Source organism: Gopherus flavomarginatus, chromosome 1 (assembly GCF_025201925.1).
Source record: "Gopherus flavomarginatus isolate rGopFla2 chromosome 1, rGopFla2.mat.asm, whole genome shotgun sequence".
NCBI classification, from domain to species: Eukaryota; Metazoa; Chordata; order Testudines; family Testudinidae; genus Gopherus; species Gopherus flavomarginatus.
Window position 1 is genome coordinate 224,215,154 of NC_066617.1, and position 22,439 is coordinate 224,237,592.

Sequence of the window (22,439 nt, forward strand, 5' to 3'; positions counted from 1 at the left end):
AATATCAAATATAAAAACTTTTCCCCCTCACCTCTACAAAAAAGACTGGAAGAGATTAAAACAATTAGTAATTATTGGTAGCCACTTAATAGGTGCTCAAAAGCATAATAGCTTTCTTTTAGTAATTATATTGCATTAATGAGACTTATTTTGGTCATTTGCATTAGCTAATTTTTAATAAATATGTTCGAACTATTTAAGTCTTAGCAAAAAGCAAACAACCATTCTGTTTCACAAATGAAAAAGTAGGATTTTGGAAGGAAAATATATGTAACGTGACAGATGTACTTTACACAACATAATACAACATACAAACAATTTCTACTAATGTCCCTTTTCCACTCCACCATCAACTTACCATTTCAAATAGAAAATATTCACCTGATAAACATGTTGCTGGTTTCATGAGTTAAGACATTTATGCACTCACCTGTTATATAAAATATATGAAACAGCCCTATAAATAGCGCAACATTTTAATTCTAAGTTCATAATATTTGACACTAATAGGATTTTATTTGTTTTTATCCTCTAAACAAAGCAGCTCAATCTGTCACTCACTCCCTTTTATTCATTTTTTGTTTTGTCTTATTGCATCCATCTCTTGTAAAGTGAAAATGTCTGTTTTAAGATAAGTGGAAATACTACAGTATGTAACGTTTTCATGTCAAAATAATTACATTATTATATTCTGAGTTAAATTATTTAAGATGGGAAAACATTTTGATATTCATTTGACAGTTGTAATCCTGGCAGGATCAAATCAACTTCTTGCAAAGGAGCTTCCACTGGTTAAAAAAAACAGAAAGGGGCTAAGCAACAGAGAGAATTATCCCACTAACCTTTTATCCTGAAGATCTGGGAGCAGATCTTCAACCAAGTTACAAATGACAAGCAGTCTAATTCATCCCTGGAAGCCAATGGAATTAGACCAGGAATTCATTTGCCCCAAGTCTGGTGTTGGGTACCCTGCATATATGCTAGTAATTCACCTTTGTTTACATCATAAAACCATCACATCACATAGGACAACTAGTTCTTTGGTCAGACAGGCTACAGACTGAAATAGTAGGTGGATTACAAGTCAAGACTGGGGGATATTGACTCCCTGAGAACTTCTATACAGCATATGCCCACTGTACGTTTCACATGCATATTTCACTTTCATAGCAATAAAATCTCTAAAAATGCTTTTGGTTTACTTTTTATTTTTACAGAAATAAATACAATTTTCTCCATTGTACACTACCCTGCCTCTACTGTGCTTAACAGATGAGCATCACACTGTAGTATAACTTCCAATAAGAACATTTCAATAAATCAAATTAAAATTGCATCAGATGCTCAGTTGTCTTACGCTAATTTTTTATCAATGGATCACGCATAATTCACAGAAGCTATGCCAATTAATTAAAAACATTCTCATGTTTGCCAGAGAATAAAATAAAAAAAAAAACCCTTTCTATATTGTCAAGCTATTACATACATAGCCCTCAACACCTTGAGGTGGGCTATATCTTAGTTTTCAGTCATGCTTTTGGGAGGCGGGGGGAAAGATAAATAAGATAAATAAGCTTCACCATGTCTTTGAAAATGTAAATTTTTTCTGTTTAGAATATACAGACTGTATGAATTTTCTCAAGTGTGATTATTATTGTTTTTTCAAGACTATTGCCATAAACAAAACAAAACTAAAATCTGACTTAGAGACAAAAATGCATTCAGTTTTTAAAGTCTTATTACAACAATAATTAATGTATACTTTAGTTTTAACAGTCAATAAAGTACAGTTTGGGAAGTTTAAGAAACTGATTTGAAAAGAGGATCTGACCCAAAAAGAGAACCTGAGCTTGTATAAATTGGTGTACCTGCATTTAATGTCAGTAGAACAATGCAAATTTATATCGTCTGAGGGTATAACCCTTTATGTTTAAAACTCAATTTGAGAATTAAAATAAGATGAGTTGGTATATACATTTAAAATGGCTGGTAAAAGTTCTGTGGGGATGAGTCATTCTAGTCAGTGCAGAAAGTTTATATAAAAGATACATACACACAAATCCACTCCACCCAGAATGTCTATAATGTGCAGGACAATTTCACAAAAATAACATTGATTTAATATTCCTGACACTCAGTACCATTTCCCTCCTGCCACAGAGATTCTTTGTCCCTTTTTGCTGGTCTATACTAAATTCTAATTATTTATTTTCCTGCAACATCCTTCTCCCAGGTTCAAATTTTTTTTTTCCCCTGTGTTATTGAAGGTATTTTTCTCTTTGGAGCTTCACTTTACACCAATATTTCGACATATATTTAATATATATTTGCTGTCATGGTGAATGTAAGACTAAGCCTTGTATTTCTGATGTTATTTGATTAATGTCATAGGTCTGCTGAATGATACATCCAGGAATTCATTAGGACTTTATAATACTCTTTATTTAGTCTACTAAAGGTCATTGATTTATTTACTGTATAGATGTGAGTGGTTTTCCACATTTCTACTCCATTTTAATCAAATGTAAGCACAAAATTCTAACAATCACAAAAATTAAAAGTTACTGTCTGAACTACAATAACCTGTTTTTTGTTTCAAACTATATTATCATCCAATTTTATAAATTAAATACAAGTAATAGAAAGTGTCATCAAACATCAGACATGAAAATACAGCAATACTAGGAAACAAAATGATGAACCTGAAAAAGCAGTGATAGACCATGGATGAAATACTAGTCCCAGAGAAGTAAATGAGAATTTTGCCACTAACTTCAATGGAGTTAAGATTTCACCCCATATATATACATAGCCATAAGCAGGCACATATTTCACTTACTATATTTCTGACTGAGACCAGACTCCATAAGCAGAAAGTCCCAAAATGCCAGGCACAGAAAATTGTGGGAGTTAATCTAAGTAACATTCTATATCCTTAGTTTTATGATTATTTCTAATGTAAATAATTTTCAGTAGTAAAATGAAGGAACACCAAATTTGAATGGATGCTAGTTATAGGTAAATTTGCAAATGAGATGAATGAAAGTCCTTACCCGAATGGGTCAAAAAGTTACAGGAATGCTCTGGAAGACTGATTCTAATATATAATCTTAGTGTCTACAGATGGTGCTGTACAGCAAGTTTGCCTTGGTTACACAAGTTATATTTTTGTAATGACTTTTTGGACTCATATTTGTGATATGATACCAGTTTACCTGGTATAGTCAAAACAAAATTATCTTGTTCTAAGCCCCACATTAATCTGATTTCTTCAACTTTTAACTTGCTTCCAATTACTAAAAGTTCCAGTTTAAGGTGTCAATTCTTGTGGACATTTGATTTTAGTAACAAAGGATATATATGCACTATTAACCTAATAGAAGGAGGGTACAAAACAACCTTCAGAACATATCAACATAATTTCCTTGTCATCCACAGGTGATGGGTAGTATTTACCCTTACGCTGACAGAAAATGAAAGAGCTTTTTCTGCAGCTTTCCCTATCTTATTGGCAGTGGGAGAAAGAGGCTAGGAATTGAACCTGGGTGTCATATATAACAGTAGACACTAGTACCAATAGGTCACTGGTTGGTCTTTTAAATAATCTCTACTGAATAAATAAGATTTCAGAAAGTTTTTACTAGATAATTACACTTCCTGATTTTGTAATTAGTGGAACTACATGTAATTACATAATAATTATGATGGTAATTACGTAATTAAGATGTATAATTATGTAGTAAAAAACATTATGGAAATAAAAGCCATTAACTGTATAGGCACAATACATTTTAAAAATAAATTCTGTATCATCTGTTTAAAACAACTATATTTCTCAAAATATCAAAATGATTAGACCTTGTTATCAATCGCTTGCTGGTAAGTTTTGTAAAAATATATTTTTTACAGGAACATTTAAAAAAGCATCTGAAATCTAAACCCCAGCACTACACTATCTCCTTTTGCCATCTAGGCATGCATATGCTGAGGTTTATACAGAGTTAAACTGTTTCCGTTTGCATTGTTACATTTCCAGACTCCACAAAAATTAGCTAAAAAAACCCCACCAGAAAATTGGGATCTGAAACCTAGACAAACTTTGAAGTCAGGTTCAATAACCTTGACAGTTCCCTATTGAAAAAGCAGTAGCACCTCAGATACTTTCTTTTCACTACAGAAAGTGTTCTCTTCTCTTCTGTGATAAGAGATCTAAACTAAAAGCTATTTTGTATTTTAACTCAATTTATAAACAAAACTGACAGTGTTCAGATAAATTAAAGCAGAATGACATGGGTCTTCATGGAAAAAAGTGTCTCAGTGCTGAGGTATACATAAAAAATAAATTGAAACAATGAGGTGGGGCACTGGAAATTTCAAAAAAGTTTTTAGTTTAATGATAGACAAAATGGCAACTGTACCATTCATAAAAGGTGATATATAAATTTCTGTAACCTGCCAAATATCATTAAATATTTTCAATAAGATGACCGTAACATTTCATTTTGAATTTTCTCCCCACTTTCTAGTTTATATATTTTTTGTTTGATTTTCGCTTATATGTAAAATAGTCATTAACGTAGCATAATTATGTAAGTACAATAAGTTGCAAAGTAGTGTCAAAATATTTACTTGAAAAACTCAACCATTATAATTCATGCTGAGTCAGGAGTAAATTAAACTACAATCTCTCTTCCCCCTCCCCCCAAAATTAGTGTAAGGATAAAGATCCATCTTTAATCCATCCTGTTTTACTAATGAGGAAGGATTGACCATGGTTAAAGCACAGGACAGGGATTCAGAAGCTCTCCATTCTACTCTTGGCTCTACCATAGCCTTCCTGTGTGACCCTAGGAATAACTAATTTTTATGCACCTCAGTTTCCATAGCTGTAAATTGGACTCACATAACTTCAGAAGAGTATTATAAACTATAATTCATTAATGTCTGCAAAGCATTGAGCTTAGATGAAAAGGGATATAGAAATGTCACATATATTGGGGTTTTTTAAGTGTTACTTGGGGAGGTGCTTTTCATAAAGGAGGAAAAAAAACAAACATGATGCAATATTAAGGCAATGTGTGTCAGAATAAGAAGAATTCACTCATAACCAAACACCCATAAATTGAGATCAATCACATTCTTAACACTATCTGTACCACTATTTGTATTTAATAAAGACAAAAAAAAAAAAGGAAGTGTAAATGAATTGATATTATTCTGTAAAGTCTCCATGACTTTGTGAAGATCACATGCATGCATTTTAGACAACTTTTAAAATCCAAGTTATTTGGGAAAGGTCTAAGAAATAGCTAAACTCTGTTAATTACCTGAATATTGTAAAGGATTTTAAATGATTTAGTATTATTAAGTATTGTAATTATTTATAATAATTAAGTATTGTAAAAACTATTTCACTTTCCTCTATAGCCTTTCCATATATATTGTTGGAAATGTAAATGGGAAAAAAAGCTACAAAAACAATCTGACTTCATGCCTGAACCTCAGTCTTCTAGTTCTATGTCTTCACTATTTTGTGGGTTTCACATTTCCTCTCCAAAGTAACTGTAATTCAAGGATGGTCATCAGAAAGATGCTGGAGCCAAACTGCTAAAACCAAATACATTTAAAAGCTGTTGTCTTTGAAGTAGAAAAAGTTGTTTCAAATCTTCAGTTGGGAGCAATGAATTGACACTGTTGAATCTGCTGCTGACTCTCAGATTTAGAAACTGCTAAGTTTAAAAATCATTTATTGAAGAAAATGATGGAAAATAATCCACTCAAGACTTCTTAAAATCCTGTGCAGAACAACACTTGGTCACCGTTAAGAACTGAACACAATTACTAGTGCCTAAAGGTGTGACACTAATTGGACCTCAGTGTCCACTGAAACAGGTGTAGAACTCAGATAATTATCTATGGAACCACACTCTATTGTGAAATCGCCTTTTTTGTCTGTCATTGCTATCAGATGGGAACACTACTAACTCTGACTTTTTTAAACAAATGGCTCTCTGTGCTATTTCCCCCTTCTTCACTCCCCTTAAAAAAAATAATATTCATACGTCTAATTCCATCTCCTTCCCTGCTCACTGCTGTGAGCCATTTGTTACAGTCTTCATCTTTGCAGGCAGAAAAGATATGGAAAATAACTCCAGTGTTGACTGAAGGGCCACATACTTCATTGCACAGTGATTCATTTATTGTCTCCATCTCAGTCTCTCTCTCCTCTCCATCAGAAACATCAACTTCCACATCTCACGTATGAGCAAAAATATCTTCTTGCTTAGGTGCCCCTCCAATCTAGTTGCAGTATCCTGTCTCCCTCTCAAACAGCCACCACCAGCCAACACGCCGATACTAAGGCCCCACCCCATTGAGTAGCTCTGCCAACATCTCCATTATATAGGATCTACTTTCAAAGCTTTATAATAACTCATCCATAAAAAAAATTCACTTCATACTGATACTTGGCACACCAAGTTATGAACACACTGGGGAAAAACAATGTTTAAATTATAGGATGCAAACAAATATTCAGAGCTGAATTTTGTGTTTTTATGTGTAAGTGACACAGCCTAAAACAGTTTCATTTTTCTCAATTCAATTTTGCAGTTTATTCATCCAGAAAGTAAACTAGGCACTTTTGGTATTTGTATGAAGGGGTGGAGGTAGGGGACGTACACGGCTGTGATAACCATGTAAAAGCATTTTCTAAGCATGCATAGGCTTTTATGGAGCCACAGCACTTAAATACCTAACGTGAAGAATTAGATTGTGGTTCCAAATACTAGCATACGTTTTGGAGGTGCAGTTCTTCCTAAACTCCAGCAATGTTTCAATTACTAATGACTTCAAAGTATCCTCCCTTCCTCACTGTTTTCTGTTAAGTCACTAGACTGACAGGTTCAGTTTACTGGATTCCAGTGCCAAGGAGCTCCACAGCTGAGAACATTCTATATCACAGAATATATCTAGGCACCTATATGGCCTCCATCACTGTGGTACATGAGGGCCTAAAAGGAACATAAATAAATTGATCCTCAACACCCCTTCGCAACGGGGAAGTGTTATTACCCTCATTTTACTGACGAAAAATGGAGATACATAGATTAATCGTCAGATTGTGATCCTGTTACACGGAATAGTACATTACACAATGAACAGTCTTACCAGAGTTAATGGAACTACTTGTTGAGTAATATACTACTCAGTGTGAGTAAAGGGACCGAATCTAGTCCTAAGTGACTGGCCTAAAGTCACGCAGGAAGTCTATGGCAGATGAGGGAACTGAAGCAGCTATGTTTCAGCCACAGTGGCATCACCCAGCGTTACTTGGGCTTTATATCTCTTGATTTTTTAAAAAACGTCAGCAAGAAAACAACTATAGCAAATTCTTATCTATATGCATAATGTATGAGATTTCTGTGGAATGGCTATATAGAATCTTCAATAAGTTCCACTAGAGTCACTTCTGAATTTCTGATGTGGCCATGAAAAAAAGTGTTTGTTTTGGGGTGCAGTTCTCACACAATGAGCACAGTTATTGTCTGGTTAGTCAGTGTTCTGTATTGCTTATATGTCCATCTATGTAAATGACTGACAGACTACCCTCTTCATCCATGCCTTCAGAAAGTGCAGCTCGTGATGTCTCATCAGATCCAGACTGAAGCATTGCAGAGCTTGTCTTGTAAGTGTAAGAAAATGAGCCTTGCTGCTCACATTTTGAGTTGATTAATAGAACATTTCTCCTCCTCTGCCCCAATTTTTAAAGGAAGGGAATTAACAAGAACCATGACAGTTCCCGAACTGTTACTATCATCTGTGATCAGAGTTATTCAACAGGAGGGCAAAGGTCAGATTTCTTGTTGAACTGTCATTACATAAGCAATAGGCCCTAACTTAGGAAGTCAGCAGCAGGAATTTCTGGGAGCCTTTAGAACCTGGTTTCCTTTCAGGAAGCAGAAAAGAATGAGAAGGTCTCATGGACTTCACTATTAACATATTAAGCTAAGATCTGCTTGGGCTGCCTGGGGTTTCTACATGAAATTTAAAGGCAATACTTTTTACCTATAAACCTCCCAAAAGACGAAGGGCCTACCAATCAGAGAGACTGCCTCTCTCTCTACGCTGTACCACCACAGGTGAGAGCACCTGAGGTGCACAAGTTGGATCCACACTGGCGTAAGTGAGAAAGGGCTTCTGACAGGACATTCTTTGTGAGGGCTTCAGGGCTTTGGACTTCACTCCCCCATCTATAGTCTAAGGCAGCTTTAATTGGATGGACCTTTGTGGCACATTGCAAAGCTTGTCTTTTTTTGACAGACATTTGAAAATGGAGGAAAGGGAGAATTGTAGAATGGGGAGTTGTTGGATGGGAATTTTGATTTTTTAAGTTGCCTGGCTAACTGATGGTGGGCGTTATTACATTTTATGACTGCACAGAGGATATTTTTGTGATACATTTTTAAATTAAGACAAGAATGTATGCATAGGTGCCCTTTTTAGCATGTACATATATAAAGTAAATAAATACAGATGTGTGCCCATAGTGTTTCAGGCTTGTAAACATGCTTTCAAACAAACATTCCCACATCAAAATAGGTGTAGTAGTTGCAGAATTTATACTTCTTGTCCAGTTTGAGACACTTATCCTGGGTCAGAAAAGTCTTGTCCATTTTAATGCTAAATATTGTTCCTTTACATTCCAGCTTCTGGGATGGTTCCTAGGAACACTCTTCATATCTCATGATCTAACTGTACAACCCTAGGAAGGACCCTACTTTGGAATGGCTTCCCTGGCTGATGGGTCCTCTTATTTAACTAAAGAGGGCTACTGACAGAACAAACATTACCTTAATAAAAAGTTTGTGATGCCGTGGTTAGACTAAAACATCAGACTAATTAGTATATGCCTGGCCTCCTTTGGATCTCAGTAGCAAAGGAACTAGTTCAAGCTGAAAGCTTATATGTATCACTGATTTTCAGTATTCCATTACGGAAGCTCAAACTGCAGAAATGAATTCTCCTTCCTAGGGGTATCAAAAAGAGGCAACTAAATACTCTAGAAAAGAGGACGCTGCCATACCAAGACAGAGCCCACACTCCTGCCTATTGAGCATGTGCAAGCTAAGAGGTTCCAGCTATATTTCCTGGATTGTATACTGTGCTTATAACCATAGTAGTGGCGCGTTTATTTGTTCTACATTATCCTTGTTCATCTCCTGGTCTTCTATCCTAACTGGGATATGGGAAAGGAGATTATGCTGCAGTGGAGGTTTCTGTCAGGCTACTACTAGAGCTGACTCATCTTTTCTTCATAGGAGCCACTATGGACTTCCTGTAGGAGTTTCAACGGGAATAGGAACATGTATTTTTGGATCAACAATGCACCAAACGTGGGGACCAAAATTTAGTTTTTTCAGTCTTGTCTAAAAGTCCGCCACCAACTTGGAAATCACCTCTCTCTGTCAAAATTGTACATCTATTATAGTTAACTAACATTATAATAACTGAAAGAAGTAAGCATAAATATCTTTAAGTTTGCTTAATTTGTATATTTAACTGTGCTTTACATATAGTTAGTTTCATGGCTTGTCTTAATTAGTCAGTTTTTCTGTTGCTGAAATATATTAGCATGGGAATATAACCTTTAAAAAGGGAAATTAACAAATATTCTGGACATACAATATCAAAGAAATTGCAGTTCTTTTAAATTAGTTAATTTAGTCAAGTTGACAATATCCCTTCCAATCTCATAACAAAGAACATTTTCATCATTAGAGCATTTGAAAAAAGCCCCACATTCCTCTTCCCAAGGCACTATTACTTCAGAAGAACAGGAGACACATGCAGGGGATTCTTAAGCCACTGACTCCTATGCAACCTGTTCTTCATGCAGGGGATTCCTAAATTCATTCGGTCTCCTACTTCCTGCGTGATGTAGGTTTGAACAGCACAACAGAATAGGTTTGGCTTTTATGATGCAAATTTCCACTTTAAATTCAAGAAGTAATTACAGTATTTTAACATACCTTTCTCTTGATCAGTAATAACTTTCTCCATTGCATAGTCCACATCAAAAATGTACCGGTAAAAGCACAGCTGGGTGTACAGGGCCTTGTCGGAATACTGTAATGTAAAAGAATATAAATGAAAACCACTATTTCAAGAAAAGCTCACATGTAAAAGGATATGTTCTCCTGTATCTCCATCAATATATTACAGAAAAAGTGATCCTGTTAGTGGTTTCCTAGCATATTATATGTTCTGTTCATGTCAGATGACTATTTATTAAAAGCTGCAAATTCATTATTTGCACTTTAAGAAAACTTGCTTTATAAATTCATATGCACTTGTATTCATAACTTACACTGTAAATGCGCAGACTGCCACCACTGAATTTTATCTAAAATCCAATCTACACTAGCTCATAGTCCAATGATTCTTTTAAAGGTTTTATTATGGATAATCATATTACATGTATCAAGTTTCACAGATTCATTAGAACTACTATACTAGCATGCTGGGACCTAGGTCAAATGTAACGTATGGAATTTGGAATTATGGGATAAGGGATAATCTCACGATTCCTGACACACTATAATACAATGCAATGGGATGGATCTCAAAATATTTAACTATATATCTGTATCTATATATAATTATGATTACATGTGTTTGTATCATACTCAACATACACACCTATGGTTGCTTAAATTTTAATCATTCCATTCAAATGAGCACAGGTGCATGTATCTTTACTGTGTATGCCATCATCTTGATATATGCACCTGTGTAGGCTACTGTGTGTAAGTAATCACACATTTCATTCAAATATCTGCAGGTGCCTATGTGTGGAGTATCACATTCAATTAAATACTTTGAATGTCACTCATATCAAGACTCTGTGCTAACTTTGTCATTTGAAAGCAGACAATTTGTGAGCATTTACATTGTTGTTACCAATGTGTGTGTTGTAAAACTGCCTGGAAGGACTTAAGATGATTCTGCCTTGCCCACGCTACCATTAAATAACTTCAAGTTAAGTCTATTGTATTCTTGCTCAACAGAACCACGTTCTAGCAGGGTTCAAATACTGGTATACAACTGTTTTCAGAACATGCAGAGTAGGCAGATCCCAATGAACAATGCAATAACCTGAAGTACAGCATATGTAGAAGTAGTCTGTAGTGATATGTTTAGCACGTAAGTACATATGCACAAATTATTCACCTCTCCAAGACTCTCTTGGAAACTAGAGCTACAAAACCAAAACATATATTTGGTTAGTGGAGTGTTAAAATGTAAATCAGCGTATCCCAAAGACCCATATTGATAAAGTGGTGGAAAAATATGGGCAAATTAGTTATGCTTATCAGAATCCTGTTTCAACTTATCTCTTCACCTTCCTAACAACCAAACTGAAAGTTCTGTTATTAAATTCAGCTAATTTTAAACTTCTCACAACATTATATAAAATATCTATAAATATTAAGTAACTTATGATGATACATTCAATGACTAAGGCCATTATTTATTAATAATACTATATTTTTCTTCCTTCATGTGAACCGATTTAAAAAAATAGACACATAGAAGCTTATTTTATTCCTTATTAGCTCTTCTACGATATGCATCATCATTATACTATTATATACCAGTTATTTTTAGTAAATCTTGATTACTGCTTCCTGAAGAAGAAAAAAGGAGGACGACAGCGATTAAGTTATTTGTTTAGTTTTTTAGATTCAGCAGTAATTGCTGGTACACATCTCCCTGACTGCACACATGCAGCAGGTTGAATAGAACACTGAAATTACCTCCTTCATAATAGTTTGTTTTGATAATGTATTGTGTGTCGAGATGATGAGAAACAGTTGCTGTCAATTTGATTAGCCATTATATTTTTATGTTAATTGCCATTATTGGGTCCATTCTGTTTAGTGTCACCATAGAAGCCATACAATGTTAGCATAAATAACAAATTGGAGTAAATTAGGAAGATATATTTTTGCCAATTCATTTTAATTGCCCCTCAGTCCTTCCGTTGGTTAACGCAGCTGTTGACCCATAATAAGCGCTAGGTCAATATAGCTGCTTGTCAATTCAGAAATGCAAAGTGCTGTGTTGCTGGTAATGGATATACAACAACCTTTGCCAGCCAAATGAAGCAAACGAATGACAACCCACACGAAGGAATAAAGCATCAACTATGGAGTTTAGTGACCTGATATTAGCAGACAGGCTAATTGAAAGTCACTGCCTAAATGGATAAGGAAAATACAAAAAATAGCATATAAACTATATATGTATTTTTAAATATACTACCATCTCCTGCACTTTTGCTTCCTGCCACATTTTGCAATTAATAAACTGGTGGAAAACAAAGGGCTCTAAGATTTTCAAAGTCAAATATAATCAGGTGGGATTAAGGAATACATATGAAACCAAGAAAGATGTACCTTACATTGAAATTAATTACAGGAACACCTCCTATTATTTTCTTGATTTTGATTTATTAATTTGTGATCACTTGCCGTTCTTCTTTAATTTTCAAAATCTTCTCTTTTTGCTTTGATAGTGAATTTTTGTAATAAAAAGCTTGATACTTTTTAATTTGTTGTAAAATCTTTATTGTCACTTACATGTTCATTTGGATCATACGAGATTGGATAGAAAATACAAGATGATATTTTAACATATCTATCGCCCTCTATTTTACATATTGTTTTATAATATTTGACTTCTTCCTCTTCCCTTGAAAATTACACCCAGGAAGGTGCCTCTGCTTCTTTGATAGTCTACCTATATGGAGACAACATTGTGTACCAAAACAACCAAATGTGCTTGTTTTTGTTTTCAAGTACAGCAATGAATGGAAACAGGGCCTGAGTGCACATAGCCCAAATTCCAGTTATTCACTCCTAAAAAGCAAGCTTGGAACAGAAAAACACAAACTAATGGAAATCAAGAAATGAAAAAAGCATCATGTTTGGTGAGCAAACTTTCATTAACGTACTTTTAAAAATTATTCTCTCTCTTGCTTCAAACAGGCCAATTTCAAATCTTCCCCTGTACCTCCAGCAAGAAATTAGTCCTTATGAAAGGTGTGACCGGGAATTGAAGACTTATCAACAGAACAGGCAAAATCTGAACAGTCACAAAGCTAATTTTCCCATGCCACTCTGTCAGTGTGTCCACACACAGGTAACAAGTTGTTCAATTAAGGCTTGACACAAAGTCCACTGAAGCCAATGGAAAAAAAACTCACAAGGATTTCAGTGGGCTTTGGATCAGGCCACAAAGAAAGATGGACAAATATATTTAAGGAAAAAAAATAACACTGAATGTGACAGCATAGGACTGAGAGCCAGGGATTCCCAAATTCTTATCTTGGTTCTGCTGTTGATTCATCGTGAAATCTTGGGCAAGACCCTTACCTTCCTTATATCTCAGTTTTGCCATCAGAGACAAGATTAATATGCACATAATGGCAAGGTAGCATAGGGAATCAGTGGTAACAGGGAGATGAAGGTAGGGAAAAAAAAGCTTCAACAGTAGAAAAAACGTGAAGGAAGCTCACAACTGGAAAAAAAGTGTTGTAGGCTGAACTGTTGGCTCTAGTCAACTTGTTTTTATTTCATTTAAGTACAGCACTCTGATATTAAATTAAATGGATTCGCTTTATGTTTTTATATAGCATGCAAATCCAGTATACAAGTGGTTAGAAAGACTAGCCACAACTGGAGCTTTCTGACTAACTGAAGTCTAAAGTCCTGTAAATGGACATGTTTACATTTATTTATTTATTTGGTGTATACTCCACTTCATATCCAGAGTAAGATGTGGTGTGCAATGCATTTCTGGGCGACTGTTATATTTCTCAGGTGGATGAAGTCTCCTAAGCTGTGGCAACCCAAAGCCTACTACAATTGCCTAGAAATGTTCCATAGCCCTCACCTTACGCATGACCATTTTCCACGTATTTTCTGCATCCTTATTTCTACCATTTCCCCCTTCTTTCTGCACCTAACTTAGGTCACTCACTCCTTGCCTTTCCAAGCCTCCATTTTAGTTCCCCATCCCATGTATTTTTCTCTGTTTTATGCTCACTCTTTTTCTGTTCCCCTACTATTTCTATGAGCCATAAGACAACAGAAAGGGAAACACACACACGTTTGCCAACTCCATTGCACCGCTTTGCAAAAGAAATAATTTCTACAGGCTACAGAAATAATGTATTTGTATTACTTCAAATTAGTTCTAATATGAAACAGTGGCACCACTTCATTAATCAGCCACTTGAAAGAGTTACTTTTGTAAGAAATCTTTTTGGTAAATTTGATTAGAATGACTGGTGGCTCACATTATTATCTGATTCAATATGTCCATAAAGCAGACAATTTAGTACAAGTTCTTAATAAAAAAAATTAAGTTCTTGTCAGAGAATCACATCTCCCTCAAAGAGACATTTTCATAGTTTACAGGCCTACATATAACTGTGTTAGTATAGCAGGAAGTACTTCAGTGTTTTGAGAGGCGTTTCTCTCCAATCCCCCCTTCTCCCCCTGGAAAGATGCAGTAATTAAAACCTAATTATTATCTTCATTTTAAACAAAACCTAAAGTGAATACCAATTAATAACAACATACTAATGAGCATCTGCTGTGATGAAATTGAATATGAATGTGCTGCAAATTTCGGGTAATTTATTTTTTCGGGGAAGTGCCACTGGTCTCATTCTGCTGCTAGAAGATTATATAGGATGTACACATTTTCCATCATGTCACTTTACACATGACAATTTCTATCTTAGGAAACAGGGCACAGCTCAACACTGCAGATGTCTATAAATATGAATACTGTCTATGGTTTCTTTGGAATAAAGGGAAGTATAGGACTATACATTGCATACATCATACTTTCTTATGTAAAAATAAGATTTTTTGTTGTTGCTTTCAGCAAGTTAATGCAGCCTCTCTATCTATCATCATCAAAATCTGAAGCTATAGTCTCCTCTGCGCCAACTACGACTGTAAGTAGGCAACAGCACATTATACACACACAACTTTACGCTAAAGCTAACTTGTACTAAATGTTTCTATTGTTAATAATTTAAAAAATTGTTACAAATACTGTCAAACAATATGTTATAAAGGTACTGGTCACAGTTCCGTAGTTAAATTTGAGTTGAGTTCTGCACATAAAGCAAGGATTGAACCTCCATTGTACATGAAGATAACATACCTTCCCCAAACTCACAGTTCTTCTAGTACAGAATTTTCTGAGAATTTACATGTAAATCCCTTAATTAGAATACATATTAAAATTAATTAAAAATGCACAGATCAACAGCTCAGGTCACTTAATTGCGGCTGCTGTGACATCACAGGCAATTCAACCACTTACCTTTCCTCAACAGTTAATTTGCATTCTATGCTATTGGACGTAATGAGTCATTTGTATGAGAAAGATTAATGTGTCAAGAATCCTCAACAGAAATGACTTGGCCTCAACTCTCATTGTTCCCTCAAGGTCCCAGGGCCACATGACAGTCAGGCATCAATGCTTGAAAGGTTCCCCTATCACTGCTGCCTTAGTTCCACTAACTTAGGCAACACTGTCTGGATAACAGAGGTAGGAGTGCAGGGGGAGCCTTTAAAGTACATAGTCACAGGGATTGGGATCGCCCTCTTCCCTGCAAATCTCTCCTTTATATAGTGCTAAACTCCTTAACACAGCCACCTTCTCAAAATATAGCTCTTCCAACCCATCCCCATCCCTGCTTCCAAGCACTGAAAAGGCTGGAACTGTTTTTTATCTTAGGGAAGAAAAGAATGAGACAGCATGATAAAAGGTGTACAAAACAATAAATGTTATAGAGAAGGTAGATCAGGAACATCTATTCATCTTCTTGCAAATCAAGAACAAAACAATTAAATAGAGAGGTGGCAATTTTTAAACCAATTAAAAGGAAATTATTTTACACAATTACCTTGTGCAACTCAAGCCTGGTCTACACTATGCGTTTATACTGAATTTAGCAGTGTTAAACCGATTTAACCCTGCACCCGTCCACACAACGAAGCCCTTTATATTGATATAAAGGGCTCTTAAAACTGATTTCTGTACTCCTCCCCAATGAGGGGAGTAGCGCTGAAATCAGTATTGCCATGTCGGATTAGGGTTAGTGTGGCCGCAGTTCGATGGTATTGGCCTCCGGGAAAGCGATCTGAACTCAGATGCACTGGCCAGGTAGACAGGAAAAGCCCCGCAAACTTTTGAATTTCATTTCCTATTTGCCCAGCATGGAGTGCTGATCAGCACGGGTGGCCAAGCAGTCCCAAATCTAAAAAGAGCTCCAGCATGGACCGTACAGGAGATACTGGATCTGATCGCTATATGGGGAGACAAATCTGTTCTATCAGAGCTCCGTTCCAGAAGATGAAATGCCAAAGCATTTGACAAAATCTCCAGGCTATGACAGACAGAGGCCACAGCAGGGACTCAACACAGAGCTGTGTGACAAGCGTAATGGAAAGCCAAAGAATCAAATGGTGCTCATGAAGGGAGGGAGGGGGGACTGAGGACTCCAGCTATCTCACAGTTCCTGAAGTCTCCAAAAAGTATTTGCATTCTTGGCTGAGCTCCCAATGACTGAAGGGTCAAAAAATATTGTTGCCAGTGGTTCAGGGAATATGTCGTCAACTTATCCCCCCTCCGCACCCCCAAAGAAAAGAGAAAAAAATCGTTTCTTGCCTCTTTTCAATGTCACCGTATGTCTACTGGATGCTGCTGGTAGACGGGGTGCTGCAGCGCTAAACAGCAGCATCCTCTCCCCTCCCCTCCCTGGTGGCAGATGGTAAGGTACAATATGACTGATAGCCGTCCTTATCATCCTGTGAGTGCTCCTGGCTGGCCTCGGTGAGGTCGGCCGGGGGCGCCTGGGCAAAAATGGGAATGACTCCCGGTCATTCCCTTCTTTAAGCTTTGTGTCCTGGAGATTCAGTCCTGGCAGATGGTGCAATAGGGCTGGTAACCGTCCTCATCACAGCAGTTGGAGGCTGAGCTCCTCTCCCCCTGGCCTTTCATGTCTAATGGAGATTCCGGACTATCATAGCAGCGGGAGGCTGTGCTCCTCTCCCCTCCACCTTTTAATGAGTAACGGAGATGTCCTGCCTGGAATATCATAGCAGCTGGAGGCTGCCTCCCCCTCATTTTATCTCACTAAAAAGTCAGTGTTTCTTATTCCTGCATTCTTTATTACTTCATCATACAAATGGGGGGATAACTGCCACGGTAACCCAGGAGGGGTGTGGAAGGAGGGAAGCAAAGGGTGGGGTTGTTGCAGGGGCACTCCCTAGAATGGCATGCAGGCAGCTCATCATTTCTGCGGGATATCTGGGGCTCTGACCCAGGGCAGCTGTGCTCTCTGGTTCTCTAGTATACTTGCCCCATATTCTAGGCAGGACTATTTTTAGACAAAACATAAAGAAGGGAATGACCTGGGGAGTCATTCCCATTTTTGTCTTTGCGCCCCCGGCCGACTTCAGCGAGGCAAGCCAGGAGCACCCATGACAGCAGCAGACGGTACAATATGACTGCTAACCGTCATAGCCAATTTCCAAAGCAGCAGACGGTGCAATAGGGCTAGTAACCATCTCTGCTACCTTGCAAAGGCAAATGAATGCTGCTGTATAGCACTGCAGTGCCGCATCTGTCAGCAGTATCCAGTACACATACGGTGACAGTGAAAAAAGGCTAAACGGGCTCCATGGTTACCATGCTATGGCATCTGCCAAGGCAATCCAGAGAAAAAGGGCGCGAAATGATCGTGTGCCGTTGCTTTCACGGAGGAAGGATTGAGTGATGACATTTACCCAGAATCACCCACGACACTGTTTTTGCTCCATCATGCATTGTGATCTCAACCCAGAATTCCAATGGGTGGGGGAGACTGCGGGAACTATGGGATAGCTACCCATAGTGCAACGCTCCGGAAATTGATGATAGCCTCGGTACATGGACGCACACCACCGAATTAATTTGTTTAGTGTGGCCGTGTGCACTCGACTTTATACAATCTGTTTTAAAAACCGGTTTCTGTAAAATCAAAATAATCCCGTAGTGTAGACATACCCTCATTGCTAAGATATTATTAAGCCAAAGAACCTAGCAGGATTAAAAAAAAGATAGGAAATTCATATAAATAATAAGAGTTGTTATGGAAGCAGTGCTCCCATATTCCATGAGCTGAATTTTGCACTCAGAACTTGGAGTCAAGCACTTTGTTGTGTATTAAGGATAAAGTATATCCTCTCTAGCGTTACACAACTTACTCTTTACTCAAAGAATGAATTATCTGAGAACTTACCAGTGAATGATAGTTTATGAGTTAAAATTAATTAAAAAATGTATCCTTTTAAAAATATAGAGTTGAGAGTTAGGAATGAAAAAGGATAGCTTATCAATGTAGCAAGCAACTGTATGAATTCAAAGACGGAAGCACGTCCTCTGGAATGGTGGCCAAAGCATGAAGGGGCATACAAATGTTTAGCATATCTGGCATGTAAATACTTTGTAACGCTGGCTACAACAGTGCCATGCCTTACATTTGTAAGTTACACTTTCATGATAAAGAGATTTCACTACAGTACTTGTATGAGGTGAATTGAAATACACTATTTCTTTTTTTTTTAATAGTGCAAATATTTGTAATCAAAATAATAATATAAAGTGAGCATTGTACACTTTGTATTCTGTCTTGTAATTTAAATCAATATATTTGAAAACATAGAAAAACATCCAAAACATTTATAACAACTTTCCTCTGGTATTCTATTATTGTTTAACAGTGTGATTAAAACTGCGATTAATCGTGATTAATTTTTTTATTCGAGTTAATTTTTTTTTAGCTAATTGCTTGAGTTAACTGTGTTTAGTTGACAGACCTAAAATATACATATATGTTTTAAAGGATTACTGCTAATTTTTGGCCAGACTGGCAGACACCCTGGGGGTGTTTTCACCTTCCTCTGTAGTATGGGGTACAGACCATTTGCAGCTTTAAACTAATGTAAACAGTGGATTCTCTCTACCTTGAAGTCTTAAAAATCATGATTTGAGGACTTTGGTTACTCAGCCTGAGATTATGGATATATTATAGGAGTGGGTGGGTGAGGTTCTGTGGTCTGCGATGGGCAGGAGGTTAGACTAGATGATCATGATGTTCCCTTCTAGCCTTAAAGTCCGTAAGTCTATAAATGAAAGTTGTTTCTTTGGCAGGGGCTGACAGTGTTCTTATAGAGAAAACTCCATGAAGAAAACTCCAGTCGGCTGCAGCGGCACAGGAGGCGGCGAACAGAGCGGCTAACAGGGGAGTTTCAGTGGGAGTGCTGTTGGAGGAGCAGGAGCCAGGCACTCAGGCAGCGGCACAGTCGGCTGCAGCGGCACAGGAGGCGGCGAACAGAGCGGCTAACAGGGGAGTTTCAGTGGGAGTTTCCAGGGGGAGGTTGCAGGGGGGAGCAAGGCAGAGGAACCGGGAAGGCAGACCAGGGAAGAGGCAGCCCTGCGCTGGTCGGTGGCCTGCGGTGCGGTGTGAGGCGTGGATTGCCAGGCACAGAGTTGCACCGCTACGATGGAGGCAGAGGCAGCAGGTGCAGACACACTGAGGATGACTGGGTGCGGCAGCTGCGGCATGTACATGGTCCTAGAGGGAGCACCTGAAAGGAGTTTCATCTGCATGAAGTGTCGTCTGATAGAGCTGCTGGAGGAAAAGGTAAGGGGACTGGAGATGCAAGTGGAAACTCTGGCTGAGTTTAGAAGGGGATTTGAGCAGATGATGGAACACAGACTTGATGAGGCACAGGGGACAAGCTCAGGCGAGCGGACAAAAGCAGGACCTAAGGATTCTGAGGAGGGACTGCTGGGTGAGGAAAGTGGACGGTGGAAGCATGTCACTAGGAGAACCAGACAAAGGATAAGACGGGCCAGCGATGGACAAATAGAACTCAGGAATAGGTTTGCTGAGTTGGGAAATGAAGATGGAACACAGCAGGCTGCTGAAGGAGTTACGGCAAGGAAGAAGAGGCAAGCAGCTAGTCCTGCAGATGGAGGGGAGCAGTCAGTGGAGGCGACATCAAGTACGAGCCCTAGGAGGATTGTGAGGTCGAATACAAATCAGGAGGAATCACGGCCAGCTGCTGTGGGGGATAGACCGGAGAATCGCATTGTCACCAGGAAAAGGCAAGTCTACGTGATTGGAGACTCTCTACTGAGAAGAGTAGACAGGCCTGTAACTAAACCGGATCGGGAGAACAGAAGAGTGTGCTGTCTGCCGGGGGCTAAGATACAGGATGTGGACTTGAGCCTGAATACGATCTTAGCGGGAGCGGGAAAAAATCCATTGATTATCCTTCATGTGGGAACAAACGATACGGCTAGTTACTCACTGGACAGTATCAAGGAGGACTATTTCAGACTGGGGAAGAGGCTTAAAGACATCGAGGCTCAGGTGATCTTCAGTGGGATTCTGCCGGTTCCTAGAGCGGGGCGACGAAGGAGGGACAAGATTATGGCGATCAACAGATGGCTCAGGGAGTGGTGTTATAAGGAGGGCTTTGGTATGTACGGTCACTGGGACGCATTTACGGATAGACGACTGTTTGCTCAGGATGGACTTCATCTCAGCAAGGAGGGAAATAGGATTCTAGGATGGAGGCTCGCCGACCTCATCAAGAGGGCTTTAAACTAGAAAGTTGGGGGAGATGGTTGGGAAATGTTCGGGAGATCTCCACGCCAGAACATAACCTGGAGAGGGAAGTAAACAAAGTGAGCGGGGATACCCTTGTGGCCCCAAGATTTGATCCAAGGAGGAATAGTGGAGTAGAAACCAGAGTAACGGGTGATGCTGGTGGCAGACAGTTTGTGCACGACGGGGGAAAGAATGTCACTGACGGCCAACGCCGAAAATTAAAAGGTTTGTACACTAATGCGAGGAGCCTAGGTAACAAGATGGAGGAACTGGAGTTACTCGTGCAGGAAGTCAAGCCGGATATTATAGGGATTACCGAAACCTGGTGGAATAGTACTCATGACTGGAGCACGGGTATTGAAGGCTATGTGCTGTTCAGAAAAGACAGGAAGAAAGGCAAAGGTGGGGGAGTAGCCTTGTACATCAATGATGAAATTAAATGTAGCGAAATAAGATGCGATGGAATGGATAACACGGAGTCCGTCTGGGCAAAAATCACGCTGGGTAAAAAAGCAACTAGAGCTTCCCCTGAGATAGTGCTTGGGGTGTGCTACAGACCGCCAGGATCGGATTGGGATATGGATAGAGACCTCTTTAATGTCTTTAATGAAGTAAACACCAAGGGGAAATGTGTGATTATGGGGGACTTCAACTTCCCGGACATAGACTGGAGGACGAGTACTTGCACGAATAATAGGGGTCGGATTTTTCTGGATGTGATAGCGGATGGATTTCTTCATCAAGTAGTTGAAGCACCTACGAGAGGGGATGCCATTCTAGACTTGGTGTTGGTGAGCAGTGAGGACCTCGTAGAAGAAATGGTGGTAGGGGACAACCTTGGTTCGAGTGATCATGAGCTGATTCAGTTCAAACTAGATGGAAGGATAAACAAATGTAGATCTGGGATTAGGGTTTTTGACTTCTCGAGGGCTAATTTTAAAGAGTTAAGGAAATTAGTTAGGGAAGTGGATTGGACGGAGGAATTAGTGGATTTAAATGTGGAGGAGGCCTGGAATTACTTTAAGTCACAGCTGCGGAGACTGTCGGAAGCCTGCATCCCGAGAAAGGGGAAAAGAACCATAGGCAGGAGTTGCAGGCCAAACTGGATGAGCAAGCAACTCAGAGAGGGGATTAGACAAAAGCAGAAAGCTTACAGGGAGTGGAAGGAAGGCAGGATCAGTAAAGAAAGCTACCTTGCTGAGGTCAGAACATGTAGGGATAAAGTGAGGAAGGCTAAAAGCCGCATTGAACTGGAACTTGCAAAGGGAATCAAAACCAATAGTAAAAGGTTCTACAGCCACATAAATAAGAAGAAAACAAAGAAAGAAGAAGTGGGGCCGCTATACACTGAGGATGGAATGGAGGTTAAGGATAACCTAGGCATGGCCCAACATCTAAACAAGTACTTTGCCTCGGTTTTTAATAAGACTAGTGAGGAACCTTGCGATGATGGAGGGATGATAAACGGGAATGTGGATGTGGAAGTGGATATTACTGCAACTGAGGTAGAGGCCGTACTTGAACAGCTTGATGGGTCGAAGTCGGAGGGCCCGGACAATCTCCACCCGAGGATATTAAAGGAACTGGCGCGTGAAATTGCGAGCCCGTTAGCGAGAATTTTTAAGCAATCGATAATCTCGGGTGTTGTGCCGTATGACTGGAGGATTGCTAATGTAGTTCCTATTTT

At 38.5% G+C, this 22,439-nt stretch overlaps 1 protein-coding gene across 3 annotated transcripts in view; it reads right to left on the minus strand.

Moving 5' to 3' along the window:
• Positions 1-22,439, minus strand: part of POLA1 (DNA polymerase alpha 1, catalytic subunit) — a 366,980-nt gene that overhangs the window by 57,578 nt on the left and 286,963 nt on the right. For all 3 annotated transcript variants that reach the window (XM_050936466.1, XM_050936467.1, XM_050936465.1), the window contains one exon: positions 10,032-10,128. In XM_050936466.1, the coding sequence (XP_050792423.1) occupies positions 10,032-10,128 (97 nt within the window). The remainder of the gene's footprint in view (positions 1-10,031; positions 10,129-22,439) is intronic.